The 12,232-nt window shown below is 35.9% G+C and overlaps 2 protein-coding genes across 3 annotated transcripts in view; one reads left to right on the plus strand and one right to left on the minus strand.

Moving 5' to 3' along the window:
* Positions 1–8,158, plus strand: part of LOC111053509 (E3 ubiquitin-protein ligase RFWD3-like) — a 136,662-nt gene extending 128,504 nt beyond the window's left edge. The window contains exon 11 of the mRNA XM_039430739.1: positions 7,709–8,158. Within this exon, the coding sequence (XP_039286673.1) occupies positions 7,709–7,713 (5 nt within the window). The 3' untranslated portion in view covers positions 7,714–8,158. The remainder of the gene's footprint in view (positions 1–7,708) is intronic.
* The window catches only part of LOC111052581 (methyl farnesoate epoxidase), a 54,967-nt gene that overhangs the window by 8,735 nt on the left and 34,000 nt on the right, over positions 1–12,232 (minus strand). For both annotated transcript variants that reach the window (XM_039430744.1, XM_039430745.1), the window contains 4 exons: positions 9,527–9,678; positions 8,114–8,371; positions 6,758–6,872; positions 3,696–3,873 (listed from right to left, as the gene is read on the minus strand). In XM_039430744.1, the coding sequence (XP_039286678.1) occupies positions 3,696–3,873; positions 6,758–6,872; positions 8,114–8,371; positions 9,527–9,678 (703 nt within the window). The remainder of the gene's footprint in view (positions 1–3,695; positions 3,874–6,757; positions 6,873–8,113; positions 8,372–9,526; positions 9,679–12,232) is intronic.

The raw sequence follows: 12,232 nt of genomic DNA on the forward strand, positions 1-12,232 counted from the left end.
ATGAAACCAGGAATTATAAAAGAGGATTTCCAATTACTAATATATATATGTATATATTCTGTTTTATAATGGAAAATAAATTCATATGGGGAGAATAAATATATTTTTTTCTCTTCTCTACCCACTAGTGATAAGTATAGTTGAGTGTACACTGAGTGTTCAGACTTCTACATACAAAAAAAAATATATCCTCTGGTTCTGTTGATACTGACCTTTAATACTCACCTTTACCGCCTTGGATTCGAACCTGGAACCTCTGACTTGGAAAGCTGACATGCTAACCACTACACCATAGAGGATTTATGTTCAAAGACTCAAATAATATAGAATAAGATACTTCTTCTCACATTACTAATGATAAAGAGGAATTGAGAAGTGAGTCATGATGGGGTGATATCATCATGGGCCTGTTGAAACAGGAAAAGATAACCCCACCACTTTTCTCTGTTTGGTATAAGAAGGCTTGTCAGCACTGAGAGGTATTCAGTCTACTGCAACATGTTGTCAAACAGTGAGCTTTGTCTGCAAGATGCAGTGATTGAGCTTGAGGAGGAACTACATAATCATGGTATTATCTCGTTGACAGACTTTTTCAATGATGCAGGACATTTGGAATCATGTACAGATCATGAGTCTTACATTTGTGATTGCTTCAGACTTTGGGATAAACGACAGGCAGTTGTCAATGCAGTAAGCATGGACAGCGTTCTCTGTAGAAGAGGTGATATTCACAATCCATTGGAAAATACAGCTGTCAGCAATGGATGTGTGCATCAGTTCCTGACTGATGTCTTCACCCACACTATGAAGAATATCAAAGATGGAATCAACAAAGTTATAATGCATCATTGCCCACCTGGACCTCCAATCAAATTTAGTGTGCTGTTTAATGACACACAAGTGTTGTTGAAGACATTCTTCAAGCTGGGACACAGCATAGTCACCATTGTGGATCTCCAACAGATGCCTGACTGGAAGAACAAGGATGTGAAAATGGTACTGAACTTTCTTGATACACAAGAATGCTATTGGTGTGAATTCAAATGCGGTCTCCAAGAACTGGCTCTGCTAGGATTGGGCAAGGAGAAGATTATATTTGCAGGTTTTTCACTGGTTGAGGGCACTGATCAGATTAAGAGATTCAGGATTGAGGATGGAGAGTTGGGTGATCCAGCTTTTGAAATAATCGTTTACAAGGCAGTTGCTTCCAGAATTATATGCACTCCTTACAAATTCTATGATGAAGATGATGATCTTTCTTGTGATGTACCTGATGGACCCTGCAAAGTTCATGAGCATGAGGAGCCATCAGCTGAGAGGTATCATAGGACTGATGATTATACAAGAGGAGAGAAGCTGTTTCATTTGTATCTTCTTTTCAATAATTGAGATTTGTTAATAAATACTCTATACTTGCACATTTTTCTTATTATTCAACAACTTCCTTATCACTTGGCTATAAGTACATTATGTTGTCATACAGACCAGTTGAAACATGAAAACTTTCCTGTTGAGTCACAGTTGATCTATTGAAAAAAGTTATTCCAACAAAAGATATCCATTGTGGTGTAACAGTTTACAAACAATTACACCTACACTCTACCTACCTATATACAATAGAGATTCGAACCCAGGACTCTAGAATAGAAAGCAGAAGCGCTAACCACTACACTATGATGGATATCTATTTACTCATTGTTTATTATGTATACTTTAACTACTATATCCAAGTTCATTGTAGCTTCTAGTGAGCTGTAAGTGAACAGTGACTGAACACTGACTGAACAGTGATTGAACACTGACTGAACACTGAACACTGATGACTGAACACTGACTGAACAGTGACTGAACACGGACTGAACACTGAATACTGATGACTGAACAGTGACTGAATACTATTGGATGCTATTATGCTACATATAACTATCCCTTGTGATGCAATGGTTTGTTCACATTCTAGGATTCATATCTGAGACTCTTGAAAGTAAACATGCTACCAATTACACTGCAGAGGATAGCTCATTACTGCTTGGATATTCAAGCTCCTTGTATATTCTATAGAATGACCTTCTTCATTTCTTAACATATTCTTCTTACATTACTAAATAGGGAAGAGGATTCAAGGAATAAAAATTAGGAATTCATTGCTACTGAATGTATGAACATATACTATTTTATTAAAGATCAAAACGGCGGCGGTCCTAGGATACTTCTACACAGAGAGAAGTGTGTGTGGCTGTGCTGCAATTAGCTAGAATTCTGGGTTCTAGAACTGAACAGGAGATGTGTCTCTTGACTGAACACTGATGGTCCTAGACTGTTGTGCACTCCAGAGTGAGTGGGGAGTCTTCTGATTTATTTTTATTAATTTTTGATTCAATTCTATTTATTTTTCATTAATTTTAAATTTTTGTCCCAGAACCGCCAATTTTATCCTACTTGAAACTAGCCTACTAAAAAATAATTCAACTCCACGAGAACCAATCAGGGAATGTTTTTCTGAGAAGAAGGCTTTTCTGATTGGTTCTCGTAGCAATTAATCAGGATAAAAGTTAACGGAATTTTGTGCAACCGGGTGTTGAAGTTCAACTTCCTTAACAGTCTAAATATCAGACCTATAATCCGTACAAAATTACTCTTGACTTGGAGGAATATGCGGCGCAGAGAAATGGAGGGAGATCAGCCAATTACAGTGATGAATAGAGTCATAGGTGGAAGCGCAGTTTCCAATTTTTTTCGATTAGAATCAGTTGAGTCAGTGCTTGCAGAGAGGAAACTTTGTAAGTTTAACATGATGAGCGCTTGAATACTCACTACAAATTAGAGAACGCTGGCCGGTTGAGAACGGCAACATAGTTGACATTTTATCCCTACTGCTCTATGCCTTCTCTGCTGTGCATGTCCATCCCAAGTCAAAAGTAATTTTGTATAAATATTGATCTTGACTAACTACGTCTATTGAACAGTCTAGACAGAGGAGTCACAGTTTTAACCACACAACAACGGGTTACAAATTCTCCCACCGTCTTGTGAATGACTGTGCTGTGTAAAAGGTGAAGAGAAAATAACAGCAAAACTATAAGTAAATTACTGTATGGTGTATTCTATAGGCCTATATACAAGGTGGGGCTGTATATACAACACTTCTGCCTAAATTTTTGTCTTCCACCTCGTGCGCCTGTTTCAAGGAGGAGAGCAATTTAATGTTTTGACTAACAATTAAAAATACAGATAAACAACTGTAACAAGGTAATAACAAAATGTGTATAACATAGGAAATTCGTGCAATTAATAACACCAGAGGTGTTACAGCATGTTACTGAGAATTTTGGTGTGAGACGTTTAGACAATGTGTGCAAATTATAGTCGCCACCTTATTACTGGAGTGATATCCAAAAGTAATAATTATTCTGAATGAAATTAAAATTTCCATTTACAAATTTTTTGGAATGTATGAATTGGAAATATTCTATGTGAATTTTATTTTAATACATAAAATTGTGTCATTTAACTGCCTCACTCTGTATATATAGGGTAGTTCTAGTTTGTATTTCCAGTTACGGCATAATTATAAATAATATAAGGCCTAGCTTAATTAGTGTGTACATATAAATGTTGAGTATAAGTGTTGGCCCTACGCCCCAAATAATAGTGTAACTATTCTAGTTGAGAAAAATAGTATTTGTTTATCTTACTGTTTCCTGTCTGCTAGACAAACGTCACGTCCTCTACAGACTGAGTCGATCTCATTTTGCGCTCGCTGCTGCACATCTGGGTGCTGAGTCAGCATTTCTACCAAAAAACTAATTGTGTTTGTAGTTGAATCTGACCCTGCCATAAAAAGGTCCATGAGAGTGACGATCAGTTGATCTTCTGTAAAAAATATGGATTCATTAGTAGGATTACAGAACCATTATAGAATTCCAACACTCAGTATAGATAGGTACTACACAAAGTTAGTTCGGTTCGGTGAACTATACCGAAACTTACACAAATTTGAATAAAAATTTTAAACTTGGATTTCAACCAATTTAGGCTATACAATTTTTAAATATTAGAATTTGAATCAATTTATATTGTCCTATATATATTATATTTATTGTGTCGTTTAACTGCCTCACTCTGTATTTCTATATAAACAGGATACACATGACACGGATAGATTAAAAACTTACATTTAAACGAGAATTTTCAGGGGCTGGGCCTCCTTTATCAATCAACCAGGAAGTGAAGTGCAGATTTGAACATTCTAACGGTCGTAACCACAGAGACGCGGTAGAGATGTTGTGTAGACCATAGAGCACAGACGAATGGAGGCACACAGATTGAAGGAGCATTATGGGATTAGTTGGTGGGCCATGATGGGTTATTTCAAGTGGGAGATTTCAAATTTGAGTGGGTTATGGATAAGGAAAGGTGTAGATTATGAATTGATAGAAAAGAGGAGATTTAAAATTAGAAATACAAAATGAAGTAGAATAAAATTAGAAAATGGAATTATAGAATTGAATTGGAATTAAATTTATTTTCATTTTTATTGAAAAATTATTATATATTTTATAGCTGTGAAATTTCTTATATATGATGGAATTTATATTAATTTAATTGGACAGTTGGTGTAGAGTTGATAGTTATGGTACTATCGCTGTCTGTTAAGACCAGGACTGGAAGCAGCTCCAAGCACCCAAATAAAAGCCAATTCTTTCATCTTGACATCTATGGAGGGGGCTGTGGGAGGGAGAGTGGCAAGGACTTTGACTTTGAAGCATTGGTCAAAGTTCTTGTTGTGCTCATTGCCATGGGTGGGGATGGGTAGGGAAGTATTATTTTTAAAGGAAGCCCTGTAATTGTTGATCCGGAGGTTTAGGGCAGTGGTGGTTTCACCTATGTAGAAGGCAGGACAGAAGTTGCAGGAAAGGAGGTAGATGCAATTTTTGGAGATGCAATTACTGGATTGATGGATTTGATGGGAGTAGTTGGTGATAGGACTGGTAAAGGAAATGGAAGGATCAGTGATAGGATAGGTTTTACAGCAGGGGCGTTTGCAGGGTAGGGTACCAGGTGGAGTTGGGATTTCATCAGAGGTGAGTGATTGGTTTTTATTAAAAATTCTTTTGAGATTGGAAGGCTGCTTGTAAATGAGGGTGGAAAAGGTGTTTGGTAGAGGGATTGGAGGAGACGACATGGAACAGATCTTTAAGGACAGGTTTGAGGTTTTCGATTCCAGGGAAGTAGGTAGTACAGAGCTTTGGAGTTTGTGGGATTTGGGATTTTTTGTGGTTGGATTAGTGTCTGTTTTGAAGGAGATTTGTTTCTGTAACAACCTTTCAGGATAGTTACATTTCAGGAGGGATTGGTGGAGTTTTTTGAGGTACTGGTCAAGGTGGTGGGGATCACTGCAAATTTTTTGGCCTCTGATTGAGATGGAACGTGGGAGGGATCTTTTGATGTGGTAGGGATGGCAACTCTCAAAGTGTAGGAACTGTTGAGTGTGGGTGGATTTGGTGAAAGTATTGGTGGATAAGGCATTGGAGTTGGAAAGAATTACGTTGACATCTAGGAAGTTGATGAAGGATTCAGAGATATTCCAGGTGAAGGAGACAGAGAAGTTGGAGTTGAGTTGATTGAGGAAGTAGGAGAGGGTATCATGTCCATGAGGCATCATGGATATCTGTCAGCCCTCCATGATAGGAGTGTTGTGGACACTCAGATATTAGGTGATTCATTGATTGAATTTGTCCACATTGGCACAGAGGATCAGAGGTGTATCCCCATGCTGTCATCAGCTCAGCACACCTTCCCACCTGCATCCTGAACCGGTTAAGGCCACACCACTCTCTATGTCTCAGTCAGGGACAATGTCATTAGGGTCATCCACAAGACATTTGTTCCTGACCTCTCCCTGCAACCATCTCAGTCTCCATAACTCCCTCGCACTTCTTATTTCCTCCTGCTCGTCAAGTCTCAAGTATCTTCTTGACTTGAGGCGCCTTGGTGGAGGGTTAGCCAAATCTCTAGAGACTGGGAGATCCTCATGAATGTGTTGCAACTAGGAAATGAACTTGTTCTTCTTCTCCTACCTTCTGAGATCTGGAGGCATGATGTTACTAAGCACAGGCAACCACTCAGTCTCTGTTGGTCTCAATGTCCCACTAATCTTCCTCATAGTTTCATTGAAAACTGTATCAATTTTCTGAACATGTCTGCTGCGAGCCCAGACAGAAGAGCAGTACTCCCCTGTACTGTACAGAAGTGCAAGACTTGATGTTCAAAGGGCATTCATGTCACAACCCCAGGTTGTTCCCGCAAGTTCGCTGATGATATTTAGCCTTGTCTTCAGTTTACCTCTCAACCCCTGCAGATGTTGTCGATTTTATGTTAGGGATCTATCAAGTCTGACTCCTAGGTAACTGGGAGCTTCCTGATGAGATATTCTTTTGTCTAACATATTGCCTGATTATATATCGTCCTATCATACTGTATCGTCCTGATTCCTGATGATCCATCCAGAAAAAGGTCAAGGAGAGTGACAATCAGTCGATCTTCTGTAAAGAATGTACGGTAACGGTAGACTACTACCGTACTGTTGAAATAATCTCAATAATTCAAATTTCAAAGGATCAGAAAACATATAGTTTCAACACTTATAGTAGCCTAAATATTGTTTGTTGACGTATGATTCAAATTTATAAACATCCAAAAAGGAAAATTATTTTTAAATTTTCAAGCAAACTCCACAGGGTTCACAATATATTACCTGTAAAGCTGAAATCATTCTCAGAATTTCGCTGTTGAATTTCAAGCAAATAAGCATCTATCACATCATTTATATTTTCAGGATCAAGGTTGATCCTGTGCTCATCTATTGTTTCCTTGAAAGAAAACAAATAACATTATTGAAGAATAAATACATGTTTAACACATTGAAAAATTGGTAGCATTAAAATCACAACAAATTATTTTCTTAAGCGATTGCAATGTTATTTTTATATACACCAAGTGAGTCAATTTTGTTGTCCAACGAACTTGACCTGTAAAAAGGTTTGATGAATATGTGTTCAAATTTTTAAGCTAATTGATCAATTCATACTAAAGTTATTGTAGAACATACAAACAGACTGACAACTTTGGCCTTCAGTAAAAAGTGAGAACTCGCTGACGCTCGTTCAATTATTATTATTGAAAGTTTTTCTGTGTATTAATTTATTATGATTTAGTTTGAAATTCAGATAGGCTACTCCTCAATTAGCTCTAAGCTAGATGACTAATATTAAAGCATTTTAGTGTATTATGATGCTATTTAACTTTGAAAATGATATAAATCAAAATTGTTATTAATTGAATTCACAATGGTACAAAATTTCAAAAAATATTTTAAAGGTTCTATAAAACTTTTACACATAAAGTGATCGATAAAACTACCTTTTTTTCTGATACATCATTTCTATTAAGAAATTATCTCTTTTGTAGAACCCTCTATGTCAATTTTTACTCACAGCTTCAAGTTAACAATAAGGTCTCAAATACGAATATTATTAGTATTACGAATTAAATAAAAGAAGTAGATACTAATAACAAATATGAATAATAAATTATAAATAGAAGAAATATAGTAGAGAGACCATTAATAAAAATGATTTTCTAGTGTTAAAATACTCTCTTAATCAGGAAAATAAAGTTATAATAATTACAAATTGTTTTTTTTCAGATTGATTTCTACATAGATTGCAGGTTAGATGCCTAGTGAGATCGGAATCCCCATTCGAGACTATTGTATTCGAGATTCGAAAACGATTTTGAAGATTATAAGGTCAAAAGTAGGTACTCTTTAGTATTATTATTGTTTATTGTGATATTGATAACTGTTTTTGTTGTTTAGCGATATTCCTATTCAGAGAATATTATCCCTTCCAAGAGGTCTATATGTTTGATTCAATCACTTCTATTTGGCTGTGGGAACATTATCAAAAAATAACTAAGTACTTTAAATCAGAAAAATATTATTGTGTTTACTGTATTATTTGTCTTAGATCAGACAGAAAGAGATTGCAAAATATGTTGAATGAGCAGATGACTGCCAGGCTACTACTCCCACTGTAGTATGTCTACCTACCTTTAAAAACGAATTGAGTAAAGAAACAACATGTTTGTGTTTATTGAAAATTTGTTTTCCTGCGCCAAAAAACCGATAAATCGGCACTTGGTTGAGAACTCCTCCCGACATGTCCTGTAAACAGAAGCTCGTGTGTATCTGCTCAAGGAGTAAAGTCAGTTTTTCATCTGTGTGAGAAAAACGTTTCCCAGCAATCATAGACCACAGCACGTTCATCACATGAACGTTTATTGTGTGGTAGATATCTTGAAGTCCTTTCTGTAAAAAAATATACTTGATAAATTCAGAGGCACACAATTTGATGGAGTAAATAAAGGTTTAAATGATAGTTTATGAAGTCAGTTACTGATGATTAAAAAAAAATGATTAAAAATTATTGAAGAAACCCAATTCTAAATACGGTAGATTGAATAGAAATATTCTTTATTTATTCTAATAAACCATAATATTATAGAAACACACTTAGGTACAAATTCTAGTTAATGGTATTCAATATTATTTTTGGGAAATCTTTATTCATAAAAGTATTGCAGCTTTTTGGTGGCGTTAGCAGTTTTGTTTTATACCATTATCGTGAAAGACCACCTCGTATACAGTAGGCCTACAGACCAGATACAAAAACAAATAAATCCATTTTGTAATTTGAAACGAATTTATAATAATCTTTTTTAATCAATATTTGGACTGAATAATGAATGTATTCAGCTGTACAATAATACATTGCATGCTGCCCACATCAATAGCATTTCAGTTATTGAAAAACGGAAACTATTATCGTGATATTAATTCATATCAACAGCTGTAGGATGAGTAGGCCCATGCTTTGAATCTTATTTATAAAATTTAGTTTTTAGTAACAATGTTCATTTGAGTAATTAATAAAAGAAGCATTAAATTGCAATTATTAAATTTCTTGAAATACTTGATAATGATTAATTTCATGTACTAATAATAATAAAAATATCGAGTGACCTGGTTGGCTCAGGTCTGGTGTCAGAGTTTTCAAGTCGCAATTGATCAATTTCAGAGCCTCTGACATGACCTAACGACTGCTTTTTAGGCAGCCGGGACCGACGGCTTGACGTGTCCATCGAAGCACGGGAGTGTCCCGAGAAAAAAATCATGTTAAAAACATCACATATTATATTATTTATATAGTAAAACTATTAAGTAGTTGAACTACTATCAGTTCCAAAAAGGAATTGAGAGGATGCTGAGTTTGATTGTTGCACCACGACACCATTATCATGGATTGTGTGTGGCAGCGTTCACATCACTTCTAAAGTAATATTCTGCTTGTAGACAAGTTGCAGCTCCAAATGTGTTCAGGGTATTATTAACTTCAAGCATGTTGTTCATAAATTATATATTATGAATTTGATTTTCAGTAAAGTTGATATTCTGTTTACTTACACCACATTTACTCGCTAAGTAAGCTGAGAACTCAGATACTTCTTGGCCAATAAGATCTTCCATTGAACTTTTCCCAAAGCCGTTCAACTTTAATTGCTTCAAACAGAATTTTCTCTGCTCTAAGCCAAAAGGACCGTCGGTGAAAACAACTCCTGAAAGTCGAATAACAAATTTTCAAAGTGAAATTGAATTATAAGCAGCAAAGCTTATTTGACACCAAAAATTAATAATAAAGTTATTGGCTACTAGTAGTTCTGTGTAGACCTCGAACAGTAGACCTCGCGCAGTTGATCAACTATAAGTGTATACGGACGAGTGTCAACTAGACGAGTGGAATGCATCATCTCTTTAAGGGGTAAACGATGAGCGAAACATATGCTCCCTATTAAGAGGCCGTACATCTTCTGAAAACGTGTGAAATAAATTCAACGCGTAATCATTCAGTTGGGGCCTTATCAGTGGCGTACCCAGAACAAAATTATGGGGAGTGGGAATAGAATTGGCATAGAAAGCGCTAAACTCTGAGGAGACACCGGGGTATATCTGGGCTATGGAATACCCCCCACCAAAGGGTTAATTGAATCTAGAATGTATAAGAATGTTATTGTTATAAATAGGGAAATGGCCACATTTCATTTTATATTTTAATTTTTTGTTGACTAGTATATAGACCAGCATATTTCATTTTTGGTGTCCAGTTTAGTTCAGTTCACTTCACTTCAGTCAGCACAGTTTAGTTCATTATTAGAATTTGACTTTCAATTTTTCCAATTTTAATTTTCTGTAGAATATAGTTCACCGAGCTCAGTAAGGTGATGTACGTTTTGGTTCAATGGGATTTGCTTTTGTGTATATGTATGTATTTTACGCATTTTCATTATTTCTCATGGAATTTGACGGGAATGTTCCTTTTAGAATTACACGTCGATGTAATGTGTAAGGTTTTTGAAAATTTAGCATTTTAAGGATAATATGGAAAGAAAATGATTTTCCACTCCAATATCACTATATAGGCCTACATTATCCTGAACATAGGAAAAATCAGACTATAGAAGTCTTCTCCTCCTTCTTCTTTATCTCTCTCTACCCCGTTGTGCCTCACAGCCTCAGGGTAGCCTCAGACCACCGCCTCCAGTTGTCCCGATCCACAGTCAGCCTGGGCATTTGCCCTACACTCTTTCCTCTCTCCTCTCCCATCTTCTTATGTGCTCATCGTACGAGTACCTGGGTCATCCTCTCTTCCTCCTACCACCCACAACCATATTTGTATATTGCTTGACTTTCCTTTCATCATCCATCCTCTGTAGATGACCCCACCATCCTAATGTGGGGTCTATATATTCTTATCTATAATTCATATTCTTTATAATTCTTATCTATAATTTCTTCTATATTCTCTTTTATTCCAATTTCCTCCCTGAACCAGTCGCCTATTCTTATTCTATCTCTCCCCAATGTTCTTTCAGCCGTCCTTCTATAATGGCACTTCATTGCAACTTCCCACTCAATACAAGACTATAGACTCTATGATACTTTTATATATAACGTTTTTTTCTATTTAAAGAACGACTTGCAGTCTGATATTTTCAATAAATAATGAATTTATTGACTTATATAAGAACGAGATCTTTCAGCAGGTCCGTCATCTTCCTGGTTGTACTCATAGACAAGTAGAAGGATAAGATGGCAATTTTTAGTGTTATTATTGGTACGGCATCTATTAGGTTTGTTATGGCTGAGAAGGTAATCAAAGAGAAAGTGGCATTTGAATTGGTTTGTTCATTTAATATACATTGTCTATCGCTTTTAAATTGGGAGTATATTTCAAATTGTTCTATTGTGTCTAGTTCTGGTCCTTTGTTTTTTATGTGTAGCCTACTATTTGTAGGTCGGTATTTATGTTTGTGTGTTTGTGATTTTCTTGTATTAGGTGGTCGGCAAATGCAGATTCTATTATTGTTTTTAGGAAGAGAATGTCCAAAAGACGCATATTGCTCGAGATATACATAGCCTAATGCAAAAAACCAAAATATGGACTTTCAAACTACATCCACCCCCTTAGCACAGGGGATAGTGTGAGGAATTTTGATATGTTTACCCCTAAAATATCATTAGAAGAGCTGCGGGTTCAATAATTGTGTTCCAAACTTTTCCATCTACACACACCTTTTTTTTGAGCATTTTTTGCCTGGACTGAAATGTAATTTTCAATTCTACAGATGGAAAAAACAACTGAAGGGTCACGGCTGAAAACGATCAAAGTCCGTTTTTTTCAAAAATGAGTTAACAGCGCTATCTTTTAGCTGAATATGAATATAATCACACTACATAATTTCCTTTGGCTAAAAATGACCATAGTCACATGAAAAGCTTAGTGAAAGATATGGAGTAACAGCGAAAAATGATCAGAGTCCAATCGCTCACAAGCAATTATGATTACAGTCCATCTGCATTATTATTCCAGGTAATGAATGCTCAAAAAAGGGTATAGAGGGAAATGTTTAGAAGACAATTTTTGACCTCACAGTTCTCTTTATGGTAGGAAGGAGGTAAACATATTAGAAGTCCCAACCCCTACCCCCTGTGCTAAGGGATTGGGGGGGTGGTTTAAAGGTACCATTTTTTCGTTTCTCGTATAAAACTCAAAAACTATGTATCTTAAGGACTCAATTGTCATATAAGAAATAAAAGCTTACATAATTCCCT

This window comes from Nilaparvata lugens, chromosome 6, assembly GCF_014356525.2.
Source record: "Nilaparvata lugens isolate BPH chromosome 6, ASM1435652v1, whole genome shotgun sequence".
Taxonomy (NCBI): domain Eukaryota; kingdom Metazoa; phylum Arthropoda; class Insecta; order Hemiptera; family Delphacidae; genus Nilaparvata; species Nilaparvata lugens.